This window comes from Taeniopygia guttata, chromosome 3 (assembly GCF_048771995.1).
Source record: "Taeniopygia guttata chromosome 3, bTaeGut7.mat, whole genome shotgun sequence".
Classification (NCBI taxonomy): Eukaryota; Metazoa; Chordata; class Aves; order Passeriformes; family Estrildidae; genus Taeniopygia; species Taeniopygia guttata.
The window spans coordinates 35,729,757-35,747,716 of record NC_133027.1 but is presented as its reverse complement, the minus strand read 5'-3'; the positions used below and the strand labels follow the sequence as shown (position 1 = coordinate 35,747,716).

Sequence of the window (17,960 nt, the reverse complement as noted above, 5' to 3'; positions counted from 1 at the left end):
TGTTGGAATGTATCTTCCACCAAAGAAACCACATCCGTGCCAGTGGCTTGGGAATGGCCTGCAGGGGACACAGCTGTCACCCCTGGGTCCCTGTTTATGTTCCCTGAATGGAGGCTGAGAGATATTTCTCAGGCACAAAGGCGTTCGCCCAGATCATGGCAAAAAGTAGATTTCAGCAATGAAAATATTCAGATCCTGTTACTAGCCCCAAAAGGATTTTTTTCCAGGTCAAAAAGCTTTCAATTTTATTTATTTCCCTGTGGCACTTACTCCTCCCCCATGTGAAGAGCCATATAAGAGCTGGTGGGTAAGCCATTACCAGACCCCTGGTAAATATTGCTTGTAGTAGACACACGGTTAATTACCATGTAATAATTTCTTAACTTTCCATTAAATATTTCTAGCAGCTATTGACCTTGCCAAAAATCTCTCCTTTTACCCTCAGAGATAAAATCAGCACCAGTTTCAAGGCTACAGAGTTAAGAAAATTCTAAGAACCAAAATTATAATACTTAACATACTTCTAATTTGGCCTGGTTCAACAGCTCTCCAAGGTAGAAAGTGTAACTATAGCAAATAGCAGAAACAGAACAAATTACTTATTTTAGAATTAATAACTTGTGACATAGATTATGAGTCATTTCCTTACAGAACGGAATGTTTTTACTCATCAAATATGCTCATGGAGTGATTATCTTGAAGACAGGGAGGCTTTTTTTCCCAGAACAAGTTTAAAGAGACATTAATATCTTGTAAGACCAAGTCTCAGATGATTCACTGATAAATCATTACAGCCACTTAGAGAATGAAGTTTGTGTAACATAACTGTAGCTAACAAACTGCATCACAACAGAGGAAAAGAAAAACAACAGAAAATATTTATTGACAGAATAAGTGCATCATATAATATCTTAACAGACCAAAGGTTTGCATTTATTTTCTCAAATGGCTTGTCATTTTGCACAGTTTAAAATATTCTAAAGTTTTCTGTCAGTCTTAAAAAAGTAAAGAGTATGAAAGAATCCTCAATGCTATTTCTGAAGGTTTTTAATCTAAATGTTCTCACACTTGGAGCAAAAGACTGGTGCAAAGGGGACCAAAATATACTTCCAAATCCTTTGAGATTAGAGTGAAATTTTAAGATTTCAATTTAATAACATTCTTTTTTTTTCCCCAGTCATTCTTTAATCCAGGAATTTGTAGATGGAACTATCTGCAATAATCTGTGCTTTAAAATTGGAAGCAGTTGATTAAATTTCTATAGATGCCAAATACAAGACACTTGAAAAAAATTTACTGCCCAGAATTTCTAGATACATGCAAAAAATGGAGCCAACATTTAAACGCCTTAAGTCTGAGATTTTTTGTTTAATTTTTTTTCCCAGTGGAAAACAACCTTTACAGGAATACCAAAAAAAAGATCAGGTTTGAGAAATTCCCTTTACTCACTACATTCTTGGTGATCCCGTGTACTGGGAGGTTCATACTGCCAAGCTTTTTGGTTAGAACATGGATCTGCTGCTTTCCAAGAACCCTGAATGAACAGAAGCATAATTCCTGCAAATTCAGGCATGGACTGCAGATGAGGGTCAAAACCCCTGCCTGCTAGCGGTCCCTGCCACAGCCTGAGTCCACTCACAGCCCTTTCCTTGTTGCTGTTGGCTGGGAAGCACAGCCTTATCTTTAAAAGTGAAAAATTGTTCATGAAACTTGTGAATTTCACATCTTAATTCATACTATTAAGTGTCTACCATCTGCCTACTCTTTCTCACAATAGGTACCTCTGCTACCTTGCAGCCATTTCGTCTGTTACTTTGCACACTTTCTTTATCTCTTGTACACCATCTCCACCTTCCTGGCCTTCCATACCATCTACTTGTTCTTTCTTTCTGTTTTATTTGCTTTTTGCTTCCAGGTCATCCCTTATCAGCAGAATAGAAAGAACTCCCCGGCTGCTTCTCTCCTCCTCATATGGATAAGTTGTTTCTGTTTTTGTTTTTTGTTTGTTTGTTTGTTTGTTTGTTTGTTTTTATTTAAGCAATGTTCATGCTGATTCATACTCCATATCAACACATATATCTGCAAAATTAAGATGGTAAATCTTAAGGAGCCAAGGAGTTTCTTTAAGCAATTATTAAAACATTGGGTACTCTATACCTGATATAACAGAAAGAATTTTCCTATATTATGTTGTGCTTTTCTTTTGTTAATACAAATTTAGGATTAATTTTTCATACTGCAGATAACCCCCTTGACTTCCACTGTGTGTCTCAGAATCTCAGATTAAACACATGCACAAATACCTTGCAGAAGCTGGTCTGGGTGTGTTAATGGCTTGCATATGAGGTTTATCTTTGACCCTGAAAAAAACTTACTTGTTGACTTTATAAATTCCAGTAGCCCTCTAGGAGAAAAGAGATTTGACTGAAGTTGTTTTTTTCCTAAAGCCAGGAATACTGTTAAAGAAAATAATTTACAATACAAACTCTTATGGAAAAGAATTAGTACTGATGAAAACAAGTTATGTACAGCCTGGTACCTGAGAGAGGAAAAATCCCCGAGGGAAACATCACAAGGGCTGGAAACCCAGCCTTGCTGCTGGTGTCCTAGACAACAAGCAAGATCTGATCTACTGGGATCATATATTCCTCCTCATATTTTCTCACTGGCAATTAGATAGTAACCACAGGTTTTTAAGAAAATCTGAGATGACTCAGAAATTCTTGTCCCATTTGCAGTGGTGGGTACCCGGAGCTCTATGCAGGACATTGAGTTCCTGGGATTACATGTAAGTACTTGATTTGTGAACTATTCCAGAGGTCCCTGTAGTAGGTAATCACAATGCTTACATAAAGCATTTATTTCTCTATTAGGCCAAGTGGAAGACAAAAATGCGTACCATGCCAAGACAACAGGAAAAACATTTTGTCTGTGTCTTCTTCTACCTTCATTCCTTCAGGGAATGAAGGTAGAAGACAACAACAAAAAGGTGCTGACAACACCAAAACTCAGTCAAAACAACACGTGTTCTCCAAGCCTGTATATTTGCAAGTGCTTGTGCATGGGCACTGAGACACGGAGGTTTTTTTATTTGTTTTAAATTAATTTTTATGTTGCTCTGGCCACCCTCTTTAATCTCTTAGTACTGCAAAATGGAGCACTGAGCACCTAGTATTTATTCTCAGAATAGGAAACCTCAGATTGTGGCTGAGATATTTACAACAGATGATTGTTATAAACAAGACCATTTGGAAACTAACATTAAACATTTTTCATTCTTACCTTGCTCCCAATTCCCAAAGTGATAAAGAAATAGATTTTATTTCTTCTTTAGGTGTGCTCTTTAGGAGCATACCTAAATAAGACTCAACAAAACAAGACATTTACTAAGCTCCCCTATCTTGATCAGTTTTTGGCCCAAATCAACAATGATAATAATTGTAAAAAAATCTATGGACCTGGGTTGTCCTGTATTAGATTAATGATGTAGTATCTTATTTGTCACAGTAACTACGGAAAAATGCACTTTAGAAAAACATTACAGACCTGACTAAAAAATTCTATAAATCTGTTGCATAGAGAGAAAGTATTAAATACTGGACTGAGGTGATTTAAAATTACTGTCAGCAAAGCCACATGTGTTAATAGAGATGTCAATAACAATAAAAAATAATTAAACCTAAAATCGTAGAGATTTATTTCTAAACTTTAAAAGTTATTATTAGTTTTCTGCAAACAATCACACAAAATAAAATCAAAAAATTATAAAGGAAGAAAAGTTGAGTGTTCCCTGGAAAAGCTGAAATTAAAAGAAATAGTTTCCTTTAAAGTGAGATCTATTCCAATGAATGAAGTAAATTTTTATGCTTTGGCAATAATAGGACAAAGTTGCCTGCACATTCAGTGTGTCAGGTTGTATACTTTCAACCATATACCAAAAAAAAAGGGTTATTTAAAATCATGTTATTTCATCAAAAGATATTATAAGCATGTTTTAAAGATTCCAACAAACAAAAATTATTTTAAAATCTTGTATTTTTTTTTCTCCTGCATAGGAAGAAAATGTATTTTGGTCAGCATAAATTTATGGTAAAAAATTAAATATTACAGTGGTGAATACTCTGAAAGTATTGAAACCCAAAGGATATTATCAGAAAGGCACAGTATCTTTTTATGTTATTAGATTAACATAGCACCATAAAAATTCTATGTACTTCAAAATCTTGACATAAAATATATAGGCATATAGTAATCAACAACAGTTTTTAAGAAGGTGGTTTGTGTTTAAAAGTGTAAAAGTCAAGCTCAGTTTGTATCTCCATTAAATACATGTTCTGCAAACATATTGAACCAAATTATTTGCTAACTACTGCTGCTATCTAAGAAGATACCTTTTATAATGCACAGGATAGTTCTACCACTCAGAAGATGCTATAATTTAGTTGGGAGAAATTTTTTAGTTAACCCTGTGAATCATGTTGAGGTGGAGCCTGAATATAACATGATTAAAACCACACACCTTGCCAAACTGTATAAAGCCAAACTAAAATATTGATTTCCAACTCCCAGTCTAATACACACCATCCTATCTATGAAGCTGAACTCATATAAAAGTAATTTATAGAAACTGAAGAAATGTTTAGCACCCAGAAAATATTTCATCTATGAAGCTCCAAATGATTGTCAAGTAGCCACTTCAGGAGTCAGTGACTTCTCCCAGTGGTAAAGCTAAACATTTGACTAGAAACTAAACCTACAGCTCTCCAAATACTAAGGCAAATGCATGTGTTTAAGATTTCTATAGCTTCTCTAAGAACATTTAAAGGCATCAAACAATGTCCAAATGTGTCTTCTTCCAAACATGGAAACATTTTTTTAATTTATTTTTTTCTGTTTTTACTGAGCAGTGAAGTGAATTTCTCTTCAAGGTGTAACCCTCAGCTACATAAATTTGTAATTTCCATGGGAGTGTTCCTGCAGCAACCAGAAGAGGAAGTTTTCCAAACTAACAATCATTAACTATAGTGCTGCTTCTCTGCATGGACCTGTGGTCTTTAGAGAATACCAGAATAAAGTCCTGTTCTCATGCAGTTCTCTGGATCATTCTGCACAAACAGGAACGTGCTATATGCACAACTTGCATTTGAAGAATTGGAACAGAACCCTGAGAAAAGTAAATCCATTGGAAAAAAATAGATATTGTTTAGTAACACCAGTTTGAGATGTTTCAACCCTTCCTCTGGGGAAAAAAATGACAAACCGGTGCAGCCAATTTTTTCCTCATTAATGACTTGAATTTATCACAATTGCAAACATAAATATAGTTTGGGATTTTAAGTGCGTATCTAGGTTGATTACAACTAGAAATATTTTGTCTGACAATTCTACCCCTCCCCTAGAAATTCAGCATTCCTTAAGTTACCGTAGCACTACTTGCAAGCTTTGAGTTCAAGAACATTCTGGCATGGAGTGATGTTCTTCCAGTCACTGTTGCAGCCGCCTTTCACTCTATGGCAGCGAGGGTGCTAAGTGACTGAGGCTCAGCTCTTTTCAGCCTTGTGTGCAATTCTCATCGTTCCCATGTATCCAGAAGCAAATCTGGGCATATTTGAGAGGAGTTATTCGTACTGCTACATTGTAATCCTGCTGTTCACCATTGATGTCCACCCACTGATGGCCTGAGTACACAGCGATGATCTTGCGTTTCCACTTCTTTTTGTTTGGCTCCTTCAGACGGAGATAGATGCCAGATCCTGTGGAGCCAGGCTCAGCATCACAGTACTGATAAAACAGATCATTGGACTCATCAGAAATGCTACAGAATCTGTAGACCAGCTGCCCAGACCGATCATTGTCAAAACCTGAGAAGTGGATCATGCTCCCAGGCATCATTTTGATTGTTGGGCTGATCCCCAGCTCCATGTATTTCCTTTTATGGGGACGCTTGAGCTCAAGAACAGCATAATCATAATCCAGTGCAATATCCCCAGAGACACCCTTAAACCAGCCTTTCGGGATGTGAGTGCTCTTCACCCGGGTCCACTGGAAGGAGGGCATGCCATCTGAGGTCCCTTGCTTCCTCCCAGATCCCCGCTGCTTTCTCTCATCGCCTTTGGATCGTCGCCTTAATTCTGTGGTGGCTTTGGGATCCTCTTTGGCCGCAGAAATTTCTCTCCTACTTCTTTTAGCACCTTTGCGTTTCCTGCCATTGCCTCTGGATTTTGTCTTCATCAGGCCCACCCTCAGTCTTTTGCTGCCCTTAACATAATCCTTGCCATTGTGCAGGCAGTGGGCTGCTGTTAGCACATGCTTGGGGGAAATGAGAATGCCACTGCAGCCCGTGGAGATCTTCACAGCTGTGTTGAACGGAAAGTTGGTCATAAACCTCTTGTCATAGATGCTGAACCTACTGTCTGTGCCATAGATCTGCCTCTTCTTTCTCAGAGGTCTTTGTGTGGTTGTGTTTGCAGCTGGGTCAGGCACTGCTCCGAGGACATTCACTTCAGTCAGGGTCCGTGTGCCGTTTTCGAAAACAGTCTCATAGGATAAGAGGCTCTTCAAGTCAGACAAGCTTGGCACTGGCAGTTTTCTTTGACATTCGATTCCACATACACTGTTCAGCTCTAATTTGGTTTTTGCTTCAAATTTAGGGCTGTCAAGGGAGAAAGTTCTTTCTCTCACAATCTGGGGAATCTTCTTTAAGTGCCAAGTAAAATCTTGTTCAGTTTCTGTTCCATTACTGAGACCCAGTATAGGTATGAAAATTAGGAATAGCAGTAACATGTGCTCCATTTTATTTTATTTTTTTCTAAAACAAGAAAGAGAGATTTTAAAATACACTTTGGAAATATATACCATTATCTTAATATCTTCTAAGTATAATCATGCAATTTTAGAACTGACATCAGTGGAACAGAATTCTACAATCTGCTCAAAATAGAAATGCCTCAGATATTCCCTGTATTGCCTCTGACTCTTCCAATCTTTTCTAGCAAGATGGATGCAGATAATTCAGCCAGCATCCATGCTGAGCTACCTACTGGAAGATGAAACCATCTGAATTTTATCTGTTTTTCCCTCAGTGGAGAATCTGAGTCATTCCACTTGGTAGAGCATCCTGGTTTTATTTATTTCAAATAAATTTTTGAAATTAAATAAATTTCAAATGTTACTTATTACGTTTCTGCTTCTCTTTTCTACAGCTATATAGTTGAAGGTAGAACACACTTGAAAACCCTCAGTGTATTCAAAAGTTGGGATCCAAGGAGAGATGGATAGACATACTACACTCATGAGACTTAGGAACCCTTGGGAAACCAAACCAATTTTGCTCTTTCATGTAATGGCCAAAACGTGGCTTTAGCTGACTTAAAAGTCGCCAAAGGTTCTCCATTACCCACCCAGCTGAGAACTGTGAATCTGCCTGTATGAAAAATGGCACTTTGCTAACCACTATCCCAAGGAACCAAGGTCTTCCAGGATAGACAGAAAAATGAGGAAAGGAGAAGGTTGCTGGTGTAGAGGAGTCTTCTGGTTATATATACATGCAGCAAAGCACAGCCGAGTAGGAGGGACAAGTCTGGTTACTCATCACATGCCTTTTTCAGGATCCCACAAAGGCTGTAGGAACTGTGCTGTCTGTGCCTTATGGTCACATGGGGAATGACCCACCTAGATGGGGTGATCCACCACACCAAGAGCTAATACTTTAAATGGGAAAGACAAAAAGCAGTATTATTCCCATCTCTAGTTTGGAAACATGCAGGAAAAATGTAACATTGTTAGAAGTCTGAGGCAGAGCCAGAAACTGAACCCAGAACTCTTGATTCTGAACTCAAAACATTACTGAAAAGACCATTTTTCTCTTTTGGCAGCACTGATGTCAGTGGCATTATCCAACTACTGGCAGCTGCCACTGGGAAACCTGTGCTCAGTTCCAACATCCTTCATTCCAATTACATGGAAACCTCAGCAGTGAAGAAAGAAAGGGTCTATGATTAAACTTAAAAAGCCAAGCAATTCAAGGATTTGTATGTGGTTAAGCTCTCTGGTTTACACTGCAGTGGCAGTGTAGGCCAGAGCAAACGTAACCACTTTCCTTAATTTTAGTTTAGAATAGTAGAAGTGGTGCTCTCCAGTGAAACAGCCTGGCTACAGGCTAACTGAAGGTCTAGCATGAAAAATAGGGGTGTATGGAAAAAGCAGTGGGGAGCATTGCCTTCAAAGCTGTATAATGGACCAGTGACTCCTATGATTTTTGAGGCATTTTTACCCTATAGACATATTTGTTGTCTATAATAAGTAATATTTATAATTTTTTAGTTACATAACACTACAGTTCAACCACAGCTTGTTGCTCCTGATGCCAAGAAAAGGCTGGATTTGTTTTAGCATAGTTTTAACACTTTCCACCTCTGCCAGATGGAACACCAACTTTGAGCTGGAGTCCACTTACTAGGAGATATATATATATATATATATATATATATATATACACCACATTTTACAATACAAGGAAACCCTCCCTAGCTTTAAAGTAGCTAACTCAGGTTTTGGAGAAGATTTCCTAAGACATCTGGAGATTACAGTGACTCACAGATCTGAGCTCCAGGGTGTATGTGGTCATATGGTCATATGAAAAGATATCTGTAAGTTTTGAAAGCAGAGCTGGGGAATCACCCCAGACACAAGATTTTGTAGAGGGACACCAGGTGTTCACACCAGTCTAGTTTATTGGTGTTGTGGTTTGACACGGAAAAAGAATTTTTTCGGAAGGAAGAGGTCAATCCAGTCAGGGGTCAGGTTTGGATACGGTGACCAATTGAAGGTGGACACGCCTCTGAGAACACAGAGGGGTTAAAAGCGGAATTCCCAGGAGGACTCGTTCTTCTTTGGTTCCGGTCACCGCATGGTACGGACCTCCCCTGCCCAGCCCGGGCTGGGTGGGGGAGGGGAGCCATGCAGCCTGCAGAGGTAGGCCAGAGTGTGAAGGATCAGAACTGAGCTGGGCCAGCTCCTGCGGATGGAAGGGTGGAGAACATCTGGGATGTCTTTGTTCTCCCCCCACAAACCTAGAGGGAAAGAGATAGAGAGCCAGCAGATACCTGGAAGTTTGTCGGCAGAGGAGAAGGAGAAGGGAGGGGAAGATGCCCAGTGTGGGAGATGGGAGACGGAGTCCTGGGCTGAGATTTCAGCCGTCCGGGGAGTCCGGGACTTTTAACCCTTTCCTGGGAAATGAAGGCTTTGTGAAATATTACTCCTCCTCAATTTGAAGGAAAGAGAGACAGCCTGGGACCTCAGATGTTAGGGAAAGAAGGATGGGGGGAGATGATGGAGTGGCTTTTGGCTGGACTCTTCTTGTTAGCCATAGACTGAACCAATCCTTCCTCCAAGAGAGACTGCATTTTAGGGGGATGCAATGGTGAGCCAAGAAACTCCTTCAGCAACTACCAGTTCAGGAATGAACAGAGAAAGCTGAGGAGGGTGTGATGATGCCCTCCGTCTTCAGAGAAGAAGAGAAGGCGATCTCTGTTCTTGGACCCTCAGCCCCAGGGGAAAAATGGGGGGGACTGTAGTCCCGAAATGAGACACTGGACTGTTGTTCCTGTTGGTCCTTGGCAAAGCATCCTTAAAGGGGTCCTGTAAGCAGTCTCTGTCCATGCATGGTGGTGAGAGCACTGTGACAGGGAGAGGAGAGTGTCACACTGGCCGGTGTGTCTGGGCGGTGCCACGTGTGACATGGAAACACAAGAGGTGGCAGCTGTGTTTCCTGCAGGTCTGTGGTGCAAAAGAGACTCCTCTCTCCCCTGATGGACTCAGTATTGATTATGTGGAAGGGTGAAGACTTGATTAAGGGTCCAAATGTGTCTCGCTGTGGTTTGTTGGAGTTGGGTGGTGGGAGGAGGAATGTTTTAAAAGGTTTTCATTTTGAATTTTGCGTGTGTTTTTTTTTTTTTTCTTCCTTTTTTCTTTTATAGTAATAGTAGTAGTAGTAGTGTAATAAAGTTTTTCCCTTGTTATTAAGTTTGGTCTGCTTTGCTCTGTTCTTGATCTCATTTCACAGCATTCAATTGATAGGTTGCATTTTCATGGGGGCGCTGGCATTGTGCTAGTGTCAATCTATGTCAATTGGTATAACAGAAATGTGCACATTTAAACATTAACTTTGACATACAAAGTTAACTTTAAATTAGCACTAAATCTGAGGAGGAATTACTATTTTACATGTCTGTGGTGAGCTAGAAGGTGCCAAAAAAATGTTATAATGAGAACATGAAAGTAGCTTCTTGGCCTGACCAAAGGCCTGCCTAAAATCCTGTTTCTGACACTGCCTAAATGTGTTTGCCTAGGGTAGAGGATAGAGACAGGAACAGGGTAACCAGGTATGGCCCTCCTCCCTCACAGTTTCTTAACTTACTTACAACCAGTTGTACCTGGTGGACTTTAGAACAGAGGTAGTTTTTGTAGTGTAAGTAAACCTTACTTAATTCATAGTTTGACAGTCTTCCTTTGAATACACATATAATTTTGTAGCCATAATATTCTGCATCCAGGAGTCACACATCTTAACTACATGTTGTATGAGGAAGCATCTCTGTGTCCTTATCTCCAGCCTGTCACAAACTAGCATGGTTTGAGGATAAATAATGTATTATTTATGTAGAAAATTGGTTTTAAATTTTCTTTGCCCTAATATAGCTGCTGAACAAGACAGTTCTAATATCAGGCTTGAGAATGACTTTTCTATTTTTCCCTAGAATACTCCTCCCTTTCTCAGCTTTTCCTAAGGGTCTGGCTATTTGATCTTTCTCTGTAGCTGAACTTTGTGAGCCCTAAAGAAAGTTCAGTCACTAACTGCTTGTTCATATAAAAAGTCTGGGTTGGTATCATTCCACTGTGATGGCTGATGTCTTCCCAGATGATCTCATAAGGAAATTTATAGAGAAGTCAATTTTTTTTCTTTCTTCTTTTATAGAGAGACTTTCTGCAAACAAATGGGTGGAGTACTATGGCTCCCTTTGTCACTCTTTAGAAAGAAGAAAACAGTCAAAGCACAGAACCTTCCATAGATGCCTTGGAGCCCTCCATTTGAAACACAATACTCAAGTGCTCACTACTTACAAAGGCAGTCTTGGAAGCCAAATTCATTTATAATGAACCACTTGTCACTGGGAATGAACTAACTACACTTCAGGATAACTGGAAGAAGTTCAAGGAACTTGATAAACGTGGTAATTCTCATTACAAACCACAGCAGTGGTTCTGCTAGGCAGCTTTGTCATTTCCAGCCATGCATTTAAGATCTGTTTACTAACCCCATCTCTGCTGTTTAGGGGAGGACAAATCCAAGCATGATCAATGTCTGCAGTTGCCATGGCCCAGCACAGGCTGCTGACAAAAGGGAAACACAGGGCTCCTCTTGCCAGATGATGAGGACAGAAATGTATAGATGGGTGCAAAGATAACTTTGCAGGGTGGGAGACAGGGAGAGAGAATACAGCCTCCAGGAGAAGGAGGAAATGTCCTGAGAAGGATTCATGCTGACTGCAAGGAAAAAACCCTCAATTACCCATTCTCCACTCTTCCTCCACCCCAAGATGCTCTGCCCTCTCCTTTCCTTCACTCCTTTCCCATACAGATTTTGGGTTGGCTTACAGTAATTGAAATTCTTGAGTCAGCTCTTTAAGATATGATGAATTGGCTTAAGAGAAGACAAGACGGAAACTAAAAAGAGAGAGATCCCCAGCTCCGAATGTTGAAATTCTTCCTCCAGTTTCCAAACTCAGCTGATAACTTTGGTGGCATTCCAGCCACTAGGCATATCCATACAAATAAAACTATTTTTAGTTCTTCTCATTTCTTGCTTCCAACATGAAACCTTTCTGCACCCATAGAAAAAGAAAAAAAACTACCTAATTTTTGAGGATATCCTTCAAATATTTTGTCTTACTTTACTCCAGCTGAATGCACGTCAGATGCTCAGGAAAGTGCTTATAGTCAAGCTGAACTAGAATAGGTTTCTCTTCAGGCTATCACAGAAGAAATCTACATGCCAGTGTAGCTCAGACAGAAGAACAATGCAGTCCTGCTTCCTGACAGTGTTTTATCTTGGTCTGTTCAGTGCAGCCTCTACCCTGGGGTTTCCTTCTTCTTGTAGAAAAGTTGACACATTTCAAACTAAGCTTACACAATTTAAAATCCATTTTCTAACCCCTAAAATAATAGAGGCTGCTATAGTACCCATCTCCTTTAACTGCTTTTGGCCTTATTCTTGAAATGACCTGGAAGTTGGAATTCGCAGTTCTACTCTGACAAAGCAAAATAGAGAACAAATTTTTGATATCTCACACTCCCTGGAAGAAAACATTGCCCTAATTTTACCCACCACTGCTTTCCCTTCCCTCATCCAGGTGCGCTCACTCTATACGGTGGTGTATGGATATTGTCCTCCTCTCTGATCTGCTAAAAAAAACCCTACTGCGGCTCCCGTCTCTTGCAAAAATTTAGGCAGCTTCAGTACTCATAGGAAGAGCTAATTTTACACGGCAGGCGTGACAGCTCATTTCTGAAATCCCCCGGGCGGGGAAAAGAAAGGACCGCCAGTAAGCGGCGCGGTGCCCGCCGCGGCCGCGGGGCGGCGCTCCCGCAGCGCCGGCAGCGGCTCCGCGCCCGCTCCAGCCCCGCGCCCCTCCCGCGGCCGGGATCGTTCCTCGCTCCGCGTTCCCCTCCCGCGGCCGGGATCCGCTCCCCGCTCCCCGCTCCGCGCTCCCCTCCCGCGGCCGGGATCGCTCCTCGCTCCGCGTTCCCCTCCCGCGGCCGGGATCGCTCCCCGCTCCCCGCTCCGCGCTCCCCTCCTGCGGCCGGGATCGCTCCCCGCTCCTCCCTCCGCGTTCCTCTCCCGCGGCCGGGATCGCTCCCCGCTCCTCGCTCCGCCGCGCCGGGAGGAGGCGGACGGGAAGGAGGTCGCGCCCAGGCCACTGCTCTGCTGCTAAGCGGCTCCGGGGGTCCAGCCCTGTCAACCGGGCAGCGGGTGGGCACAAACCGGGAACCGGCCAGAGGAACGGCCGGGACGGGAGGGCTTTGCCGGGATGGCCTCCTTCCCTCTGCCCTCTCGGCTTTGCTGGCCGCTACTATGTGTTCGCGCGTGAAAGCCCAGAGCTGTCCTGGAAGAAGAGGAGGATTTGGAGAGTAAGCCTTTATCTCTCCTTAAGCCTTCCCTGGTCCTGCTTTCCGCAGGAGGCTCTGCTTCTCCGCGCCTGGTCCGAAGGAGATTCCCCTCTCTAAAAAGCCTGCAAGTCAAATACCTTGGCACGGCTCTTTTATTTTTGCTATTCCAAGACAAATCTGCTTCCAGCAGTGACGAATCTGGATGAAATTAGTGTCAATTCCAGAGGAGCGCCGAGATGGTAGCGCTAATACTGAGGGGATGAATTAGAATTAAAGGAGTTTGTTTTGAAGGGTCAAGAGGCTCCTTGTTTGCTCCCCGCAGAAGGCACAGCACAGACACAAACCCCCCAAAACCCAATAAATATGCCCCTTGCCTCAGTCCCGTTAAGCCGTCTTGTGAAACCGGTTTCAAATATGAAAAAACAAGGACCAGATAAACGCGTGGCGTTTTAGTCCTATCAAAAATACATCCATCAGGCTAAAGAGGCAGGAACTTTATACAAAACATCTCAGCTGCCAATCTCAAGGTACTGACATCGCTCAGCACCATCATTTTTTTTAAAAACGACCCGCATAGGAAGAATGACATCGCAAAAAAACTATCACCTTAGATATGCTGGTTATCTCTCACTGGCCGGTCCCCCTCAGCCCCCGTCCCCAGCTCCGCTCCTGCCCACCCAGGTCTCTGGGGGCTGCCTCTTCCCCAGGGACCGGCGCCGGGAAAGGTTTTGGCCATACCTGGCAGCCCGCAGGTCGGACGGAGGGCAGGGCGGCCGCAGCCCCGGGGCTCAGGCTCCCGGCTCCCCGCTCCGCGCCGCTCGTCCGCCGCCCAGCGCCCGCGGCTACTGAGGACGGGGCGGGGGGAGCGGCCAGGTCTTCCCAGGCGGGGGAGGGGATGGAAAAAGGAAAAAAAAAAAAAAAAAAAAAAAAAGGAAAAAAAAAAAAAAAAAGAAAAAGAAGGCGAGAGGGAGGAAGCCAAGGGGGAGGGCCGAGGGGAGCGGAGGCAGATCCTGGTGTCTCTTCGGATGGGAAGGGAAGAGAGGAAGGGGCTCTGCCTGCGGAGCAGGGAGGCACATCGCCCCGGCGGCGGCTTCCTCTGGGCGCCGGGCGCGGGGCCGGGGTGCCCCGCACGGGGATGGGGCGGGAGAGGCGGCCGGGCCGGGTGGCGAGGCGGGGACGAGCGGGGAGGTGGCGGCGCCCCGTCCCAAGGGAAGGGCAGCGCGGCTCGCACCGTGCGCTCCGCTCCACCTGCGCGGGCGGCGGGACCGGGCGGCGGCAGCGGGGAGGGAGGGCCGCTGCCCTGCCCCGCCGGAGCGCTCCCGGGGAGGGCGAGGAGCGGGCAATGGCGTTCCCACGGACCGTGGCCTGCCCGCTCCTCTCTGCCCTCGCCCCTGTCTCCCAGCCCCGCTCCTCCGGAGCGCCTTGTTCCTCAGGGCCCTCCCTGCCCCCCTCCTCTGGACCATTCCCGCTCCTCTGGGCCTCAGAGGCCAGGTGAGAAGCACCTTCCTCCTCTCCTCGTCACACTTTGTTCCTCTTTGCCTTCCTCCTTTCCCTCGGTGTTGCTGTGGTCTCTCCTCGCCAGGCAGAAAGCTTTGTGTGGAGGTCTCTCCTCCTTGGATCACCCCCTGACACTACAGCAGGGCCCTCCCTCCTCAAAGCTTTCCACTGCCACACAAACGCACAAGGTGAAACGTACCCTCACTAAGCAGTTCTGCTAGTGCTTAATCCAAACCCTTCCATTGAGTTCATCTGCTGAAAACTCATTTCATGCTAAATGAAGGCCCATTGATTTGCCAAAACCAGCAGGAAATTTGTGGCATTGCTGGAGATCAGAGTGAGATCTCCAGAGTCCTGCTTCATTGTTTTAATCATAAGCATATCCTTCCCTTAAAAGCCTTGACTTCAAAAACTTAGTGGACCAAATTTATAAAGAGATTGGAGATTAGGCTTTGCCCAGCAAACTGCAGCCTGCAGTTTCATTTTGAAGACTGAGGCTTATTTCTTCAAAATGTAGATTTCATTTGCAATTCTGGGTTTGTTGTTGTTTGTGTGCACAACTTAAAAACAAAGAAAAATAACAATAATATAATAATAATTAATGTGCCAGAGAAAATGACCTGAAGAATTACCAACGCAATTAGCAAGGCAAGACAGAAATGTAGGCAAAGTAGTTAAGTTTTTCAAATGATATATTGAACATGAGAGCTTCCACACTGGGTGAAACCAAGGGCTTTGCTAGACCAATATCAGGTTGCATTACTGAAGGCAGTAGTTCCCTCCAGCACTTTCACTGCCACCAATATTTCAGACTCAGAGACTTTATGAGGCAGGTGCAGTTTCTATGATCTAGTAACCTTCACTGGATTTGTCTGTCGGGTTCTTGCTCATCTTCCCTTTAACCTATACGGATCTGTAGTATCTACAGCCTGGTCTGGTAACAAATTCTTCAGGTCAAACATATCTTTGTGTGAAATCTTGCCTCTTTTAGTGTCTTTTCAACCTGGCTACTGCTATCTTCATTTGATGCTCACTAGTTCTCTATCATATACTCTGTAACTCCTCTCCTACCCTGAAGAATTCTATTTAAGTTATCTGTGCTTTACATCAAAAACTTTCCTGTTTTCCATCCTATTGCTGAAGTTCAGGGACCAGAGAAGCATCTGAAGGAAGATGCAGCTAAACACTTCTTGGCCGTGGCAAGGAGCAACAGCTTACTCACATTGGGCAGCTGTGTTGAGCTACAGCTGCAGCTAGGGACGTTCAAACTGGTAACGGGGAAAAATTTCTTCACCAAAAGGAACATGCAACACTGGAACAAATTACCCAGACAGGTTGTGGAATCACCATCCTTGGTGGTTTCCAACACTCAGATAAACAAAGCTACAGCTGATCTGACCTAGTGTTGGCAGTAATCCTGCTTCAATGGAAAGGTTGAGCTGGATGACCTGCAGAGGTCCCTCTCAACCAATATTTCTATGATTCTTTACCTATACAGAAGATGCAAGCAAAATATGGATTTTTGTGGCAACAAAAAGATATTATTTATTTTGTTCTTGGCTGATTTCTTAATACTTACTAGTACTTTTAAAATTTATTTTATATTTTTAATCTGGTGATCACCAGGCTGATGTTCCCATAGGGCCATTTTCATAACTCCAGGACTCTTTTTCCTAAGAAGTAATGACCAGACCAGATCTTGCCATTTCATATCTGAAGTGAGGGCCCTTTTCCTCTTGTGGAACGCTTTGTATCTACACTCAACTCCACTGCAATTTTATTGCACGGTCACTCCCATAAACTTTCCTGCACATAATCAAGGTCATCTCATCTTTATTAACCTAAATAATATCCTCATCAGGCTTTGTCACTGACTGCTCCTCTCTTTTCCAGACCATTTATGAATATGCTGAATAGTGCAGCACAAAGCAGGTTGTTATTGGTAGCCTATCATCCTTTGTAAAACTGATCCCCCTTACCCTATACTTTCTTTCTTGTTTTTCAGAAAATACAGATGCTGCAGGTTCATTTCTGTTTGTTGAACTCTGGGTCATGGGATCAGTGTGCTTTCAACCTATCAGTTATTTTAAACCATTTTTTCTTTAATTCTGTGTCATAGTTTAGCCCCAGCCAGTAACTAATCCCCCTCACAGGTTCTCACTCACTCTCCCCACCACAGTGGGATAGGGAAGAGAATTAGAAAAAGTTAAAACCCATAGATTGAAATAACAACACTTTAATAATTGAAATAAAGTAGGACATTATGGGAACAATAACCATAACAATATTCACAGTAAGAAAAATGGAGATATCAAAAAAAAAAAAAAAAAAGAAAAAAAGAGGAATAAACCTCCAGAAAGACAAGTGATGCACAGTACAATTGTTCACCACCCACTGACTGAAGCCCAGCCCAGTCCTGAGCTGTGATCTGCACCTCCCAGCCAGCTCCCCCCAGTTTATACACTGGGCATGACATTCTGTGGTGTGGAACATCCCTTTGGCCAGTTCAGGTCAGCTGTCCTGGCCATGCTCCCTCCTGGCGTCTTGTGCCCCTCCTCACTGACAGAGCACGAGACGCTGAAATGTCCTTGACTCAGGGTAAGCACTGCTGAGCCACAACTAAAATATCAGTGCGTTACCAACATTGTTCTCATACTAAATCCAAAACACAGTTTTTACCATCAGATTTTTAGCCTGGATTTGAGTGAATTCACAGAACTTTTGTATTCTTAATTTGGGGTAAGTAATGCACAAAATGGGTTACAAAATGCTTCCAAGTAAGATTCTGTTGGATTTTTTTTTTTTTTTTTTTTTTTAAGGTAGAAATCTGATATAAGAGCTTCAATTTTCCCTGCAGGGAACATACACTGAGCATGGATGTAGTGGCTGGGCAGCTGCTCCTGGAATGTCATTTGGCCCTGCGGTGCTGGATGAACACGTGGGTCTTGCACACATCCAAAAAATATTTGATCACAGCACAACATGCCTTGTCTGCAACCTCTGAATTGTACTCCTTGTACTGCACCTACCCACAAAATATTCTTTCACATGTGAATTAAGGGAAGACAGGCAACACAGGAAAACTGAAACAAGGTTCATGGATGTAAAAAGAATGCAAATGCCTATAACCAAATTAAAAGTTATTGTATTATCCGCAAGAAGTCAGCTTTAATCTCTTCCCTTTTTCTCTTCAGATCTTCTTCTACTTATGTATACAAGCACCCATGTGCTTTATTCCAAAACTAATGATTACTTGGGTAGAGCAGGTAACTCCCTTTTCTTCTTTAATTCTCAAG

General features: G+C 42.9%; 1 protein-coding gene and 1 long non-coding RNA gene across 2 annotated transcripts; one reads left to right on the top strand and one right to left on the bottom strand.

The window, feature by feature from the left end:
- Positions 1-855: 855 nt before the first annotated feature.
- Positions 856-14,041, bottom strand: PRSS35 (serine protease 35). Its single transcript, XM_030267525.4, has 2 exons — positions 13,906-14,041; positions 856-6,808 (listed from the first exon to the last, which is right to left on the bottom strand). Exon 2 carries the CDS (start codon positions 6,790-6,792, stop codon positions 5,551-5,553), a length of 1,242 nt encoding a protein of 413 aa, XP_030123385.4. The 5' UTR covers positions 6,793-6,808; positions 13,906-14,041; the 3' UTR covers positions 856-5,550.
- Positions 12,896-13,459, top strand: LOC121469683 (uncharacterized). Its single transcript, XR_012054944.1, has 2 exons — positions 12,896-13,030; positions 13,237-13,459. It is a non-coding gene; the product is annotated as an uncharacterized lncRNA (long non-coding RNA).
- Positions 14,042-17,960: the final 3,919 nt, after the last annotated feature.